The sequence below is a fragment of the Sabethes cyaneus genome, chromosome 3 (genome assembly GCF_943734655.1).
Source record: "Sabethes cyaneus chromosome 3, idSabCyanKW18_F2, whole genome shotgun sequence".
NCBI classification, from domain to species: domain Eukaryota; kingdom Metazoa; phylum Arthropoda; class Insecta; order Diptera; family Culicidae; genus Sabethes; species Sabethes cyaneus.
Window position 1 is genome coordinate 216,936,024 of NC_071355.1, and position 19,174 is coordinate 216,955,197.

At 40.0% G+C, this 19,174-nt stretch overlaps 1 protein-coding gene across 1 annotated transcript in view; it reads right to left on the minus strand.

The window, feature by feature from the left end:
- LOC128741781 (protein spaetzle 3) overlaps positions 1-19,174 on the minus strand; it is a 52,111-nt gene that overhangs the window by 22,236 nt on the left and 10,701 nt on the right. Inside the window, exon 2 of the mRNA XM_053837815.1 lies at positions 15,323-16,375. Within this exon, the coding sequence (XP_053693790.1) occupies positions 15,323-16,124 (802 nt within the window). The 5' untranslated portion in view covers positions 16,125-16,375. The remainder of the gene's footprint in view (positions 1-15,322; positions 16,376-19,174) is intronic.

A 19,174-nucleotide genomic window follows, 5' to 3' on the forward strand; every position in this document is an offset into this window, starting at 1 on the left:
GTTTTCAGGCTTCAATTAACAGCAAAACGGTTAGAATGTTAGGCAATACACCATCTTCGGCATTGACACCCCCATTCAGAAGTGTGTTCAGTTGTTTGTCGTTACGGATGACCAGCTGCAAATGACATGGGATGATTCTGGTTTTCTTGTTACCACGAACGACCTACCAATTCCGAATACTTTATCACTAGGTAGACGGGAGTACCTACACTAACAAGTTCAATGCAACCGTAAACTAGGTAACAGCATGACTTGTAGTTTGTTGTTAGAGACGGCGTGCTTTCGTCTTTTTCTTTGTTCTTTGGATGCTTTCCATTAATTTATGGTGCCTTTCCGCTAGTTTGCGTTTTCCTTCTCTCCGCAGCAACTGATAGCCCTTGTTTTATTCGTAAACTTTTCTGCAATTTTAGTCCATCCCATTTTTTAAGTTGTGCCATTTCATTACTTGCAAAGCCGAACCTTTCATTTGATTGATTGTGTTCTGGTGTATAACGAGAGGTGTGTCAATGGACGGCATCAGTTTGTTGCTATTTCTTTTGCAGTAGACCGAAATTAAGTCATTCAACATATCTGAGTGCAGCAAAAAGCGAATGGCAAAGTCTCGGTGAATTCTGTTTCTATTCCGCGGCAGCGTTGAATAACAACTCATTTGAGTTTTACCTTTGAATCAATTGGCCATTTTCAGAATCAATCGGCCCAACACAATATATGAAGATAAATTAGATTTTCACACCAAACATCAATTTCTGAAGTTGTAAAACGTTCAAAAATTAAAATTTTTATTTATTTAAATTGTTTGTCTTCGGCTTGCTAATACCACCCAGTGTGCTACGACTAGTGCTTTCACGATATTTTTTTAACTTGTTTCTTAACGTAAATAGTATCATTAAATGATTAACCGTTATGTGTGCGACAAAAAAAACACCTTTAGCAGGGCGACAAGGGTACCCGGGTACCCAAAATTGATATTGTTATAGCATCAACAATTTCAAACCGATTTTTATAAAATAGGTGTCATTTGATTCGTTAATTAATCTAGTTTTGAATTACTTGGCCATTTGGCCATAAAAAGACATACGGGGCCCGAAAATCCGGAATTCCGACAGAGTGTCCGCTGTGAGGTAGAGAACTGATTGTATTGCAGGAAAATCAGTCATGCGGATATAAAAAATCTAAAAATTCATACAATGATCTATTTTATATAATGAGATGAATCAGGTTGGCCATTCCGGAGTAGGTTCCTGTGGGGTCATGGGTGGCCAGGATTGGAGGTAAAACCTAGCAATATGGGTATCAAAGTTCTTGGAATTAGTTCGGTAGGTGATATTTTTTACATTTCGATGTATTTTGATTGGTTATTTTGAAAATGGTTTCTACGGGGTCACAGATGATACCGCAGGATTCAAGATAATGCCTAGCATTATCAGAACAGTTCAAAATGTAGAACCATCCGTTATACATTTGGAATCAGTTCCGAAAGTATTAATCAGTACTAAACTGGCCATATCGGCTCAAAACATCTAAAAGATCCGCTAAACCAATTCTAATATTGGATTAGGCGCCCAACTGGCCATGTGTAACCCTACAGAAATCCAATTCTGGAATGGCCAATGCTATCTAAAGTCACCAATTTATATAATAATATGAAAAAAAGGGTCCACAATGTCAAGTTCAAAGCTAATAGCTTTGCTGAAAGCTGATATTCTTTTAAAACAAACGACTTCCCACGTTTTACCGGACATTGCTCCGGAATCACCGATTCCCGGGAACTACATGTCATTTAATGGCCAAATGCTTTATCTAATCAAAACTAGATAAATGTACGAATCAAATGCCACTGGTTTCATCCAAATCGGTTCAAGATAGACAAAGTTATGAACAAAGCAAATCATGGGTACCCGGGTACCCTTGTCGCCCTCCTACGTAATAAAAAAATTCAAGTGCCTCTCATGGCTAATCCCCTTTATGGATATGCACCAAAAACACCTCAATTACTTAAGATCAACGAGTTTTACGATGTCGCAAAATTTCAATGGCGTATGTTTTAAACTGAATGAGTTATAACTATTTTAAAACTGAAAAGGTACCCGGGTACCCTGTTGCACACATAACGGTTAATAAAAATAATAATTGATGTACAAGATTCCAGTTCCTATGGATTATAAGGCATAGGTTTCTAGCTGATGGCTGTCCTAAAGTGGCTATCAATGCGACACATCATATTTCGTTATTCAAAATCATGCAAAAAGCAGACTAACTCCAACATTTCGGCTGACTTTCACCTCACGCCGCCTATAACTTACTGTTCCAAATCCTGTTACGCCGGCTGTCACCGATAGCACATGGGTTCGTAGGGAATTACCAGACGAGCTTCAAAAGGGCTCACGCCACTACGGATCAAATTTTCACCATCCAACAGATTTTGCAAAAATGAAGGGAGTACATCATGCCCACGCATCACAACTTTATTGACTTCAAAGCTGCATACGATACAGTCGATCGAGACCAGCTATGGCAGATAATGCTCGAACACGGTTTTCCGTATAAACTGAAGCGACTGATCAGAGTTACTTTGGATCGAGTGATGTGTTACATTCCAAGACACTCTTGAGAAGTCACTCTTTGAGACGCAGTGAGGGTTGAGACAAGATGACGGCTTATCCAGCATCGCTCTTGAGCGGGTGATCTGACGAGCGGGTTTCGAAGCAAAGGAGCGAATTTCATCAAGGGTAACCAACTTCTAGGCTTTGCAGATGATAGCATAGCCAGAAACTTTGCGACGGCGGAGGCAATCTACCCCAGAATAAAAGCGGAGACTAAGATGATTAGGCCTAAATACATGAAAGAAACAGGCTCAAAAGAAACAAACGCGCGCCTTGCTCGAACGGTATCCATTGTCGGCGACGAACTACAAGTAGTAGATAAGCTTGTGTATTTGCGATCACTGGTGACCACGGACAACAGTACTAGTAAGGAGATCGAGCGGCGGCCGAAGTTAACAATGTACAAAACACCTATCAGACCGGTAGTTCTTTATGGACTTGAAGCTGTGACACTGCTTACGGAGGATATACGCGTCCTTACCATTTCAAGCGGAAGCTGCTGTGGACGATATCCGGCGGAGTACAAACTAAAAGCGGAGAGTGGCACAGGCGTATGAATCACGAGCTAAGGCACTGTTTGAAGAGATTTCCATCGAACACCTGGCGAAAGTTGAGAGACTACGGTGGGCCGTTTTGGTGCAATTTGTGCAACCGTGCAGAAAACCTAAACACGCCTCATTTTGTAATTGTGTGCAAAACGAATTATGCCTTTGTTTTGATATTAACTTTTTGCTCCTCGGTTATTGAAAGGGGTAAGCAAAAAACGAGTAAGACTGTCGAGTTATAAAAATGTAGTGACTCAAAATCACTACGAGAAACAAGCGGTCAAAACACAATCGACGACCTACGTCAAGGGTGATTTTAAACAGATTCCCGGGTAGAAGTTTTATACAGTTACAAGAATAGGAAAGCTGTCAAACATTTTCAAGCATATGTAATTGTTGAAGTTCGCTAAAAAGTATCAGGTTTAACAGGCTATCGGTACCAGTTGTTTGAAGAGCGCCATTTTCATTGCATTTCAATCAATAAATTTACCGTGGCTCTATGGTTAGCGACATTCGTTAGCTGCGCTCACGGTAGTGAGTTTGCGTTCAATTCACGATCAAGTCGAGGAATCTTTCAGGTTGAAATTTTTCTCAACCAGCTCTAGAACAGGTTGTATCGTAGTACTCATCTTACAACATGGAAAATGTACCAAATAAACGAAAAAGGTTTTCTCGAGATCATAGCAGGGTCCTAGTCTAAAACATACGCTATATAATTTTTGTTCCCAATGAAAACCAAACTTCTTTTTGTTTTTGTAAGTAACCACTATAACATAACCAATTTGATCGACTAATTAAACTAGACACTCCTAAAGTCGGTTGACTAAGACAAAATTTAATATCACTGGGTAGATCGATCTTCAAAACGCACGTCTCATTCAGAAACGCAACCAATAGTGGCTCCCAGAACCGGTTAGAATGAATAGAACGAATGAGACACGAGACTCGGTGGCAACGCCTCCATATTGTGATGCAATTCGCCAATCATCGTCGGATGGCTTCATTTGTTCTAAGAATACCGACACTAATTCACGGAACGATTTCGACAGACTTCTCAAGCGGATGAAATAGTCTCCGTAGGGATTCCCGATACAGATGAATGATTGCAAATACCCAATAAATTAATCATACCTTTTCTTCGCCGCTCAGAACTGATGGCGAATTCAAAAGGGTGATCAAATTTTATTAGGAAAACAGTCACACCATCACAAGCTGCTGTGTATTTATTACGCGTATTTCACTAACTAGTTCTGATGAATAATTCAACAACACGTATTAAGAATAATTGGATTGCTTCTACCGTCCATAAATGCACTGCATCGCCTACGCACACAATAACTCAAACAATCATTGTAAAATACAAATATTAGTAAAGCACTAGTAATGTGGAATAAATTAGAGTTATATTAACAACTTCTGGTGGATACAACATGTGTCAGTTAGTCACAACTAATTGGAAAAAAATGAATTCAGGTATACCGAAGTGGTTGTCCACTTCGAATAGTTACACGAATAGTTAAAGACCTAACTTACGAGTCCAAATAATAGCAGGAAAAAATGTACTTGAATCGAATGCCACCGCACAGTAAAATACAGCCACTTTGTTTCGCTAACGACATCGAACTAATGTTATCTCGCCGCTCGCGAGACACCGGAGCAGATGCGCCTTGTTCCCAATACTAGTAGTAGCGGCCTGTAGTGTGTTTAGCTGGAAGCTAATGTAACATTTAATTGCAGCATCCCTCTAATTACCGGCACCGAGTGCAACGTCAATATTAGCGAGAGACGTAGCGGCTTCTGGGTAAAAATTGATTTGCGCTAGCAAAAGCCCGGTATTCAAGCTACTTCGAGAGATGGAAAGTGTTCACTGTTATTGTAATAGTGAAGCGCATGGGGAAACCACTTACGTGTTGAAAAAGCGCAGCGGCAAAAATAAACATCGTCGGAAGTTCAATGTCGCAAAATACTATCGCAGCGTGGCGTATGTGTCTGTATGTTTTTGATTATAAATTAAATGACTGCTGTTTATAGGTTTTTTGATTAGATGCACCTTTTGGTGGTAGGAGCTGAAGTGATACGGTTCTGAAATTCTCCGAATAAAATGATGAAACACAATTTTTTTAAGGCAAAAAAATCTGACTTCAATAGCGCTATCATAAAAAAGCTCGAGCACTGGAGATTCTAGTCCTGCTGTTGTCCGTATTCTTTTCATATGAATCAGTGCGAAAATTTCTCAGCAATCTCATATTTAATACTTAGTGCCATTGAAACTAGAACAGGAATCAGCTTATGAATGCCTGTGCGCTCATCAATTGGATATCTAGCTTTTATCATTAATCATTACATTCATAGCGTCAGTAGATTAATGATCTGTGGGAACATCCGTTCGGAAGTTGCCAGCCGGGTATTATAAAATACAGTAACCAACTTTTTCCGGGATTCATTTGACGTACCTGTGTAAGATGGCATGCATGATACATATGTATGTAAGCAACCGAAGAAGCATCCGCTTCCGCATTGCTCAAGGTGCGTCATCCATTACGCCAATGCAAGCCCTTTCTGTGTCCGTTTTCGGAATGAACAATAAATCTCGGATTTTATGGTCAATTTTTCTCATTAATAGTGCTATGAAAATGACTTTGACAGTTTGTGGCACCTGCAGCTCAATAATATGCAGCATCCATGAATAGCTGTCATGAAACTGAAGGGCCCGTACATTAGCACTCAGCAGCTAAGCGAATTGCAGAACAACACTGAAACGTCAACAAACATTAACGCTTCATCCGTCCGTCGCAGCTAATATCGTGACCTTATCGTTGGTAATTAACCCATAAAGTTGGTTTGCTGCCCTGAAGTGGCTCATCCGCAAACAGAAGCAGCGGAAGCTTGGTTGTAAATAAATATGAATTTATAGAGATTTGCAGCACCTCGTTTTCGAATAATTTTTCCATGAGATCTTCCTTTTAACAGCGGGCTTGATTTTCGGTCGGACCGAAAGGTAATAATACCCACAACACACTACTCACGTTGCAGAAAAGTCTAGCTAAGCATCAACTATCGGTGGTTGTCATTCAGTGTTAAACGACTAAGATCTTCTTAGTTGATTATGCTCAAACCATCATCGTTTCGAGGGGCTATTGCTCTTGCGTTTAGTGTCAGCATTGAACTGAGTAATTTATACGTATGAGTGCTACTGATGTAAACAAATCACCGCGACACGATTCTTTACAGGGTGAGTAGTAATAACTGTCAGTAAAGTAAATGGTCAGAAAAATAAGACGTTCATATAAATTTTAATTTTAATTTTTTTAGTGCAAAGTATATCCATAACATTTGTCTTAAATCAGTCGAATTCAAATCTATCTCCCTTTGCTCTGATTATTAGTCGCAATCGTTGTTGAAAAGCGTTACAACAGGCACGCACGTTATCCTGAAGCATTTCATCCCAAGCATTTCTCCAAGCGGTGCTTGAGACTATCCACAGTCAAACCTTTGGTGTTTTCTAATTTGCCTAGCATGTAGCTCGAGAGGATCACTGAACAGCAATAGAACCTTCAAATTTTTGTAGAAACATCCCCGTACCATCACCCTGGAAACGTTCTGGAACCTTTGAACAACCAGTTTGTCCCGATGAATATCAGAAAAATGTGCTGAATATATCCGATCATTTTGTTGGTTGTGATGATCCTATAAAGGGTGTCCCACGTCAAATTGCATCACAGAAGAAACGCTGTAGAAAATTACCCATTGGGTATTTTCTCTTGAATAGAAGTGGATTAGGGTGCTGCAAATTTATTTTGCGCTAACGTCAAGGCGGACTTCCGGGAACTTTCGGGGCTACTGCACTTCACCGCCCAGCACATGTTTGATGTTCCGGAGGAAGTAGTGATGCAAAAACTTTCAAAATTTGCTAAAAAAAATACTTGACGTTCGTGACTACCGGGACTGTAAACGGGCCGATCTGCTTAAAGGAGTGTCTACAGAAGGGTCTGCTTCCCCTGTTGAAGTAACACAAGGGTCTTACGGTCTTCTGGCCGAATCCAGCTTCGTCTCACTATTCAAAGGATGTCCTGGAGGAGTACGAAGCCAAAGAAGTAACTTTCGTACCCAAGGACACGAAAACAGAACTTCACAAGCACCTTGTCGTCAGCACCATATTTCGACGATTTTTCTAAAATTAATATATGGATATAACACATGTTAGTAACATTTATTTCATTAAATCCAACAGTTCAGTTTACCATATCTGAGCTAACAATCAACGTCAATAAAACTATCAAAGCACTTCTTGAAGCGAACGGTCTCTAAATTCATAAGCATTTCCAACGCAAATACGTATAGATATAGCGCCGTACAGGTTCAAGATTTGAGAATAATATAAATATAAAGACCAACTTGATAACACAAGGTCAAAGAACCTTTCAGTTATTTCTGAGGAAACGGCTGATCAACAAAAGGTATAAATTTCACAACATTCATTGCATTAGTAACTTCACCCTGTATAACTGAGAAGATTTAAAAGTTATAATATATGCAAAAAGGTGCGCACCTCTGGGGTATCGCATTTCGGTGGACTTTGGGAACATCTGGCATGTGCAATAAAAACTATCGTTATAGCATGGTAACAAGAGACCACCGTTAATCCATATTTCTGATAAATTAAAAATACAATTTAATAAAAATAACTATGAAAATTTAAAATCTTTCGATCTGTCTTCTTTTCCCTGTAATCCCTGTAAAGCGAATAAAAAAACCTTATCACATTTTTGAGCCTCCCTCTTGTCAACGCCACCCTATCCTCCCTCTTTGAGAAATCCCCTATTGTCGTCCAACCACTTGTACAACTGTTATCGCTTTAAATTCAAGAGAAGTACACCATTAAACGCATTTAAACCTTCCTCTATTGTGTAAGAAGCTACCCCCCCCCCCCTTGGCCATCCCGCGCTACTTGTTTTATATCAACGAACAGTTGTACCAAGTTTGACGAATAACCATCCAAGCGTTTCGGGGTAATTCATTCGTTTAGCAGCCGCGAGCCGGGATGGCTCTTGCCGTATCAATAATTCCTCTCCATTGTACTCGGTTCTGGGCTACTCGTCGCCAATTCGTTGCGCCTCTCGACACACGCAAGTCTGCTGCAACCTAATCGAGCCATCTAGCACGTTGCGCCCCTCTATTCCTGGTGCCGGTGGGGTTCTTGAAGAGAACGAATTTCACTGCACAGTCGTTCGGCATCCTTGCGACGTGGCCGGCCCACCGTAGGGACTAACTTTCGCCAAGTGTACAATGGGAATCTCTCCAAGCAGTGCCTGTAGCTCAGGATTCATACGCCTCCGCCACATTCTGCTTTCCGTTTGCCAAAAATAGTCCGCAACACCTTTCGTTCAAATGCGGCAAGTGCACGCATGTCCCCCGTAAGCAAAATTACTCTTCTAAAATTACTAAGTCCGTAGAGGACTACCGGTCTGATTAGCGTTTTGTACATCGCCAGCTTTGTGCGGCGGCGTATGCTCCCAGATCGCAGCATCTTGCGGAGGTAAAAGTAGGCTCGATTTCCAGCTTGAATGTGTCGTTGGATCTCCTTACTCGTATTATTGTCGGCGGCGACCTCGGAAGCCTCTTACTACCACATATTTGGTTTTCGATGCAATGATTTGTAACCTTAACCTCCTAGCCTCTGTTTTTAGTCTGGCGTAGATTGCCTTCGCCGTCCCAAGGTTTCTAGTAATGATGTCGAGGTCATCTGCGAAGGCTAGAAGTTGGCTACTCTTGTTGAAGATCGTTTCTCTCCTTTCGATGCCCGCTCGCCGGATCACAGCTTCAATAGCGATATTGAATAATATACACGACAGTCCATCGTCCCCGAAACGCGCACGTAGCACATCACTCGTTTCAGGGTAGCTTTGATCAGCCGCGTCAGTTTGTCCGGAAAACCGAACTCGTGCATTATCTGCCATAGCTTTTCTCGTTCAACTGTATCGTATGCTGCCCTGAAATCCACGAAAATATAATACGTGGGCACGATGTACTCTCGACATTTCTGGAGGATTTGTCGGAGAGTAAAAATTTGATCCGTAGTAGCACGAGCCCCCATAAAACCCGCCTGATACTGCCCCACAAATTCTCTTGCTATTGGGGATAGACGACGCAATAAAATCTGGGAGAGGACCTTGCTGACCAACGTGATGCAACAGTAATTACAGCAATCTAGCCGGTCGCCCTTTTTGTAGATGGTACCGACTACACCTTCCATCTACTCCTCCGGTAGTTTCTCCTCCTCCCAAATCTTAGAAATTATCCAATGAAGTGCCGCTGCTAGCTGCTTGGCCATTTTTATAGAGCTCTGCCGGGAGTCGGTCCTTCTTCAGCTGATGGATTTCTCGCCGGATCTCTTCGAGATCGGGAGCCGGCACGCTGTTGTCGTTTGTAGGCACTCCGTGATTAACTTCCAATCGTCTCCTGTTGCTATATCGCCGTTGATGTGCTCATCGAAATACTGCTTCCACTTGTCGTTTGTGATTAGATCCCCTTTCTCGTCCCTACACATGACAGATTTAGGTGTGTAGCCCTTACGAGTTTGGTTCACTTTGTCGTAAAACTTGCGCATGTCACTAGCCCTAAATAGTTGTTCCAGCTCCTCACGATCTCTGTCCTCCTTTTGGCGCTTTTCCTCCTCAGGATCGTGGTCAAATCATTCCGGGCTCGTCGATACTTGGCCAAATTTTCTCTCGTGGATATGTTTAGATCATTTTTCCAAGCTCTTTTTTTCCTCTCTATCGCTTGTTGGCATTCCCCGTCAAACCAATCATTTCGTGCACTCGAGGTTTTCAGTCCTAGCACCGCGGTTGCTGCCGAGCCTATCCTACTCCATACGTTTTCGAGGGTTGAAGCATCTAGCTCCACAGAGGAAGGCAGAGCTTCGTCGAGCATCGAACATGAGCGATTCCCCTAAAAGTCAGATAGAAAATTTATGTTTTGAACAGTAAGAGATACAGTAAAACAATGTTCTACAAAATTTTTGAGAAGATTATAATAAAAAAGAAGATTATAATGCACATTTGACATGTTCGGCAAAGATTTTCACAGTCAACAGTCAAATTACATACTTTTCTAGAATATAGTAACTTGCTATCGTCAATATTTGAGGAAAAAACTAAAGTTTTTTTTTATCATACAATTTTCAATAGCAATAGCTCCTAAACATGCAAATACATGCAAGCCATTTATTACCCATGTGAAAGTACAAGAAAAATACTACAAAATGCGAAACAAATTTGCTTGACCCTGGTTATCCCTCTACCAAAACACTCGCATTGAAAATTGTTACACGGTTGAATTTAGTATGGCGTGTTACCCCGATCAAGTAAGTGTGCAAAATATGTAATCTAAGCAGCTTGAATTAGGGTACGTTGCTACATCGTCGTAATTGCCTATTTCCGTCCTATCCAACACAAATTATTAAAAATATCAGCATTTTTATGACACACAATGCAAAACTAGTTATTCCCGAATATTTTAGTTAGTTGTCTATCATACGCGATCAATCAAAGTGAGCTGAGATCTATTTAAATGCTTTTTATCATTAAAGAAGTCCTACCAGCCAAATTTCCTACGTTTTTTCGTGCGACTAAGAAGACAATGTCGACTAATCGTTTTAATTTCCGTCATTCATAAATGAAAATAACTCACGCAAAGCATTGTCGTTATTCTACAGCCAGGAAAACTTGCCTGACCTACAGAAATTTAGCAGATTAACATTTGTCATGCCGTCCTACACAAATACATGCGCGTTAGCTTCGTAAACATTGTTGTGATTTTTAGTTCGGACGATGAAAAATTTTAATGGATGGATTTTAAAACGGTACGACGAATTTTAGAAATAAAGTCAGTTGCATAATTTCAATAATATGCTTTAATAGTCGCTTTTCAGTGATTTCAAAGTTCACGGATCGGAAGATAAGTGTGTTTTAGTCAAATCAGTAGAAGAACTTTTGGAGTATTCATTAAATCCATCCAGCAAATGATGAAAATTAGAATGGCTTTACTTATTACGACGGGAATTAGAAAAAGACCCTATTTGTAGAGATTCAAAAAAAGATTTTTAATATTCGTTTTTGCATGAAATTTAATTACTGCAGTTCGAGGTGTACAAATTTCGAAGTGTATTTGAAGATACTTCATACAATAGATGGAGGGGACGGTAGAAGGAAGTAATGAAACAAACGTGTTTGTAGTGTCTCCAGAGCGCAAAAAACAGGTAAGGGATGGCCCTTGAAGCAACGCTTACGGGTCCATGAAACAAAACAAACTATAATGAGAGCCAATTAGAGTAGGGCGGGGCATAAGTGCGATGTTTGAAGTTGTCATCAATTTTCGCGAGATATAAAGAAGGACAACAACAAAATATATTTTATTGTGATGCAGCTATTCAATGTCTTTGCATTCAACTATACATCTTCTGGAACAATAGTGTTATTGAAAATAAATTCTTCATTCTTCTGATCAAATGCCAATTCGCACTTTTACCCCACTAGCACCTTTCCTATTTGACGCTGGTGTATTGCAGCCTCCGACAGATCGAAACTTTCCCAAACGTTTGTTTTTTGTTTCATCAGCGGATAAACATTGTTTTCCTTCGACCAACATCTGTAGAGCACACAGTTTTCTGCAGATCTTCCATTTCTAGTATCTGTAATATAGTGCCAAAAGCTGTATATAATTAGCTATACATTTTTGCCTCGTCCATGAATCGCAATTTTGCCCCGTCCGTGAATCGTACTTTCACCCCACTAGGCGCATGACGGGCTTTGATTAAATTATAGAAAAGCGAAATATATTTTGTAAACTCTTTTCACCGTATTTTCAAAACAGATATGCAGATAACAGATTTTCAAATTTTCAACAAGTAATATCCTCCTGTTGATATCGTGTTACCCGTATAACAAAAAATTACGTCAAAACCGTCCTAAAATAACATTTGCACATAACTCAGCAACTATGCTTCGTAAGCAATCAAAGTTTACGTTAGATTCAAGCTGCCAAAGTAGTCACCCAATAATGCCAAAGTAGTCAATTTACTCGGAATCTGCACCGATAAATCATTAAATCGGACTTTTACCGCTCCTTACTCTACAACAAAGGTAGAAATGTAATTTCTTCCATATTTATGGTTGTTTTACGCACAAACAAAAATTTCATTTTGTTTCAAACTGATATGTATGCTTGAAATGAAAATATTTATTGTTATATCGAAAATTCAATTTGACAATACTTTTCATTCTAAAACTGTTATTTTCTTGATTCAAATGGAATTTCGTTTTGAAACAAAAATATTTTTAAGTTGTTATAAAAATTTCGTTTGAAACAAAACGGAATTTTTTCGCTCCGTGATAGAAACGAAACCTTTCCCCGAACAACCCCGTTGAGAATCGCGGCTGTAACGCTGACAAACGAACAGCGTCGCGCGCAGTACCTTACAAGTCGCAAGGACTTGCATAGTGTCATCGTCCCGTCAGTAAAATGAGTTAGATTCTCGATCCAAGAATCGCATTTACCCTGTCAGTAAATCGAACTTTTGTCCCGCTAGGCGCGTGACGGGGTTTGATTAAATTATGGAAAAGCGAAATATATTTTGAAAATTCTTCTCACCGCAATTTCAATAGAGATATCTGAGTGATGTAAAACGCTGCTACAATTTGTCAACAAATAATATCCTCTTGTTGATATCGTATTTGCCGTACAACGAAATATTACATCAAAACCGTTCTAAAATAACATTTACCCATAACTCGGCAACTATGCTTCGTAAACAACAAATGTTTGTGATAGATTTAAGCTGTCAAATTACTCACCCATCCATGCCAATGTAGACAATTTACTCAGAATCCGCACTGATAAATCATTGAATCGCACTTTTACCCTCATCGCACTTTTACCCCTCCTTACTCTATAACAGAATTCGAACCCAACTTTTCCCCAGGCCCTGCGGTTTGTAGATATTGGTGAACCTTTGGACCACAGCGGGTTAAATATGGAAAAATACTCTCTTTTCAAATGCGTTTTTCTAGAAAATTCGTTGTATAGCGATACACAGATGAGATACAATTTTGGTTTCTTCGGCGAAGTTTCTGCAAAATAAATTATTTACAACTTTGTAGTAGAAAATATTGCTCTATATCGCAAGACTAAAAAGTTAAAAAATTTATAACGAGTAAAAGTGGACCCCGCTTATGACTAATTATACCATTTATAAACAAAATCTTCTGAATGCATGAAATATGCAGAGCTGATGGTTTTCAAAATATTGATTTTTGTCTGGAATTTTTGCTTTCTCGACCATACTGCATGCGTCTCCATTGATTTGATTTGATTCTTTATTTCGGAGGCTTTTCCCAAGCAGGAGCGAAGAGCAAAATAATATAGAAACAATATCAAACTGTGTTATAATGGTATATTTTGTTATTGAATAGATATGGAAATACATTGATTACACATTTTGTTATTGAGTAGATATTTAAAACAGTGGTTGTAAGATGAGTTTAATAACTGATTTTGTTATCATATCTTATTTTGGCCTTAAAATGACATTCGATATATTTCATACAATTTTTTTTATTCAATAGAGATTTTATATTATAAATATTTTATAAAATGATTTTTTAATATCTCATATACTACTGCATTCGTTATTCAATACCTTAATAATACTAAAATATGTTATTCTAAACTCTGAATACAGTCATGTTATTGCTTTGTTATTCAAATAACACAACTAGTTATTCTTTTGGCCTTAAAGGAGTAAAATTTTGATATTATTTTTTGTTATTTTACCAACTATGTCAGTCAAAACAAGACCAAATTTAGATATGAGTTATTCGATTTCCAATAACACATTTTGATATTATTTCGCTCTTCGCTCCTGCTCGGGTCAGACTGCGGCTGGTTCATCTCTTAAGGCGCCTCCATTTAGCAACATTATTTTATAAGTAAAAAATTTTCAGCTTTCCAGAAAAAGGTAACAAATTAGGGTCGTCCTTATGAAAAAACAAGTAGGTACACGAATGTGTTTTTATGTTTTCGTAATTAGGCCATTGCAAATTGTTTTCAAAGTTTTTTTATGGGGGGGGGGGAATTGGAAATTGGCTTGAAAAATCGGGGGGCAAAAAAATAATTTGTAAGCTATGAGTTAATTTTTTTTATAAAAACAATTGCCTGTGGGATCTATAACCTGCAAAACTCGTAAAACGAGTGTACGAGTTGAGTTAACGCTTCTAGCTCGAAATAGAAATGGGAATTCAAATCGCGGAATTTCCAAAAATCGGGCAAAAAAATTTCTTTCGTTTTTGTCTTTTTTTCGTAGATTTTTGTATGCAAAATAATAATGAACATATTAAAAGTAAGAATAGATTTGGTTTTCACGTTTAAACTTTAAGTAAAAATGCCTAAAATCCATATTTTTTTGCTCGATTAAAAATTCTCTTTGTTTTTAAATCAAAACCGTGTAAATTCCGAAGTTCGCGTAACAAAAAACCGAGTTCGCAAAAAAACTAGAGAATTTAAAACTATACTCGTAAACTCATATAGCATATCCACGTTAATTCTAAAAAGCGCGTAAATTCAAAAATTCGCATAAAAAAGGTCGCGTCAAAAGTGACTTCAGAGTATATACTTTTTGGGAATAACATAAATTATAAAGAACAAACTAACAAATACACAAATGCTGTATTAGCAAAATGAAGTTTATAAATTACAGAATTTATCATTATTTGAAATAATGTTCGTCCTAAATGCATACATCGGTCTATGCTACGAACAGTGGAGCAACTCAGTGAACAAGAATAAAATGCGCACAATCAAACCATCATCTATAACCCCATAACATATTTTAGAAACACTGTCGTGATTGACCCTGAGCGCATACGATAATCGGCTTCTAGTGGGCAGCGTTGAACTCCTCCAGAAACGCACATAATTACTTCCCCATTCGAAACCACCCTGAAGCCCGTAATCCATTCATTCGTACAGTGCACCGCGTCCAAATACCATTATTATTATTCGAGTAAAAACAAACCTAAACAGCTCTGGAGAGCACTCGAGATGCCAAAATTTATCAAGTAGCCCCGAAGCTATACAGAGAGAATGATGTACACTTGATTGATTGATTGCCACACTTACCAGAAACTCGACCGGCCACGTTCGGTGAGCCATCGTCTCCATCGTCGTAGTACTCTTCCTCGTCATCGTCGTAGTCCAGCACGGCGTGCACTTGAGTCCGCGAACCTTGACCGGCATTCACTTTAACGAAACCGGGTGGTCGCTCCGGAAAGGCACTACCGGCAGAGGTACTGCTGATGCCGCGACCGCTACTGACCGGCGGTGGTGGAATTCGACTGGATGATGGAGGTGTAGGTAACGTTTGCGGCACTTTCGGAGGCACTGGCGGTGCCTGCGGCGGAGGTCCCCCAGTGTTGCGGTAATTTGTTGGCGACTGTGACTGTGGAACGTTGAAACCGGTGGGCTGCTGTTTGGGGTAATGTTGGTTATACACAGCAGTATTGTAGTAGCCGGGATTCTGCTGCTGAGGGTTGTTTCGTGAAGGATCTTGAGAGTAGGATCCCTCACCGTACGTTCTCGAGGATGGCTGCGGTTGGGGCTGCTGGTAGACCTGCTGTTGTTTTGGAGGCGGAGGTGTGTAGGATTGCGGGGGAGGGGGTAGGTAGTTGTTTCTTGGCGCTTGGCGATATTGTGAGCTCTGCTGAGGAGCATTTTGCTGCTGTTGGCGATGCTGCTGCGCTGGAGGGGAGTAAGGGCTATTCTCGTAGAAAGCTTGATCATTTGGATCACCTTCCTGATGGCCCGTGGGACCGTACAGCAGGTTATTCACGGCAGATGCGTGCTGACTGTGGATTGGGCTTACAGTACCCCAGGCAGGGGCCTGAATGCTACCAAATGGCAGTGTGTAGTTTGCTAATGCCATCTCGCTGGCAGGGTGTCTCTTCTCCGACTTCTTGTAATACACGGACCTTTAAAAAAATCTTCTGTTCTTCAGACGCACTATTAAATAACATACAATATTGCACTCTTCCTGTATGAAGCTTCAATAACATCACGTTTACACTGCATTATTCATTCTCATTTTGAACTCTGCTGGATTCTATTTTCACTTCATGCCACCGCTTGTTGATTCAAACCGATTTCATGTGCAGCACTTTCCAGCAACTTCAAAACCTGAAAACGAACGCTAATTATTGTTTATGACTGAGTTCAGTATCAAAAATTTCACAATATATAAATTTATTTCTACCATAAACTAATTGAGGAGGAGATAATTGATCAATTAAAAAACTACCGATTACAAACTATCACGTCCTCTCAAATTAAAACACCGTCAACGAATCATGCCAATTCACTGTCAAAGCACAGAAGGAGCATCTTTAAGAAACTGAAATAACACATCAACACAGCCGATGCTATCGCCGCCACCGAATCCACAAGATGTTACGCAACCGCGCAGATTCAACAGTGTAACCCTCAACACACATCACTGAAGTATGTTAATGTCATACGAAGGCACTCGGCAGATAGCTGAAAACGGAGAGTTTCAAACCAATCCTAAAGATCATCACCAAACAGTCATAATAATACGTGTTGAGCATAGCCAGTTGAGCTATGCCAAAACCTGTCTTCGCCCAAGCAGCCGCTACTTCTTGATGACTCGTCGGCCCAGCTGGATGAATGTTTGTTATGTTTAATACATATATTTTGCCTACTACAAAATGTTAATATCTTCTCACACGCAAACCGCGTCTCCGCGCCGGCCACCGTCGACGACATCGCAGTTGCCGTGCTGATTGCTTGCACAGCCGTCAACAGAGGCGATGAACTCGTGACGTATTCATAACAGCTCAACACGGAACTCTCACCGCCACTGCCGCCGCCGCGACAGCAGCAGCTCTAAAAAGCCGCCTTCTGAAGATGTTTATAATCATCACGTGCCTTATCGGTTCTGATCTATGTTTACATAGGCACTGTGTGGTGAGCTGTTTCTTCTCCGTGCACCGATCTTTGATCTTTTTATTTGCCTCCTGTATCAGAGTTCAGAGATATACAAGATCTTTCATCACAAGTGATGCAGCGGTGCTGTTAATCAAAAGAACATGCAACATCACAGTCGACCATTGCACGTAGAATCGGATGAATTATGTTTGGGAATCGTTCAATTACAAAATTTTGCAAACCGTCATTGTGATTCACCATCACCGGGGAGAATCTGTGAGTGTGTAAACACCCCTGGCAGTGTTCATTTTCTATTCAGAGCGATTTGATCATGCCAAACACATCCAACCGAACACGAATCGTTATATTTTATCGAGCAATATATGGCCACCGAGACCGAACGACGGTGTTTGCCTTTGCGACAAGATTTACAAAGCCAAATCGAGGTGGGAGTTGTTTTCCGAACCAACCGCCTAAATATTGGAGGAAATGAACGGGCTGGTTAGTTGTTTCAATTTTATTCAATTGATTTATTTAACTGCATGGTAGGTAGTTATTGCGAAGCGAACAAAGAGCAAGACTTGTGCATTCGAAGTGGTCGAAACGCCCCTGCAGGCGTTTGCTGAAATGTTTATTCTTGGCCTTGATCTCCGATCTGTGACCAATCGGAATTGTCGAGTAAGGAAAATCGGTGCAACAAATTGAATGACTAGCCCATTGAACGATTATTATTATAAGATTGAGCTGCAAACGTTCGTGCCAATTAAAGGAACCATATGCACTCACTGTAGGTGGTACTGTTACGATCGGGTATAAACAGAGTTGCTAAAAATATCTCGAAAGGTCATACAGGGTGTGTTTTTCGATTATAGTGGTCTAATGGGAATCAATATGAATCAATTATTGATTGAGCCGGTCAAATTAATCATGAGACTGACACCGCAAAAAATGATACAATTATTAAACTGTGGGCACCCTTGCAAACTGATAGCTATCAATGTACGGACTATTCCTTCACAATAACAGACATTTTATAACATAACGCTTTCTTGTGCCGAGTGTTTCAGTACAATATTTATACATGAACTGTACTGAAAACACTGAAATCCTTTTAGAATTGTCGAATGCAAATCTTGCTAACGTTGAAAAATACAATTTTCTATGCTCCTATGAGCTAAATATTACACAGACACAGCATAATTCTTTTTTTCAATTTCATATTCTATATTCTAATAGATTTAACTAATGGTCGCAGTGGTGCAAGGCTCCTACAAAAAAGTGGGGCACCCACTGCTCACAATTGAACAAAAACAGCTATATACGAGCGATAAAAATATTTTTTATCGGTTCATAACAATAAAATTCATGGGCGTAGCGGCGGGGGGGTTTTGGGGGTTCAAACCCCCCCAGACGAAAATTTGTTCTACACTTTGAAGCTTGAAATTTCTGCTATCAATTGCTTAGAGCACAGGAAAATTTACGGGACTAGTTATACGTTATACTCGTTGTCGTCGTCTGTAGCATAGACCCCGTGCTGTTTCAACTAGTCGGCTGCATGCAACTCAATCTTGGGTTACTCGTGGCCGATTTTCCAGGCGTTTCAGAAGGCGCAAATCGCAAGACCAAGTTAAGCCATCTCACACGTAGAGCCCCTCTGTTCTTGGTGCCCGTGGGGTTGATAGAAACGTTTTCCTTATGACTGTCCGGTCTACCGTAGTTTACCGTTTACTTCACCAGATGTCCGATGGTAATCTCCCCAAGTTGTGTCTGCTGCTCGTGATTCATATACACGCAAATTTCGTTTTACGTCCACTATTATGGAGCGTAAGAACAATCGGTCGTCAAAAGGGTGGTCGTTAATTTAAATTTTAGACGTAAAACGAGACGACATTAATTCAAATTCCGTATGTAAAAATATTGACGCAAAAGGAAATCACGTAAAATAAATGGACGTAAAAAGAGATTCTAGTGTAACTCCGCCGCTCTTCGCTTCCAGCTTTTGCTCCGTGAAATATCGTCCGCAAGTGCGGG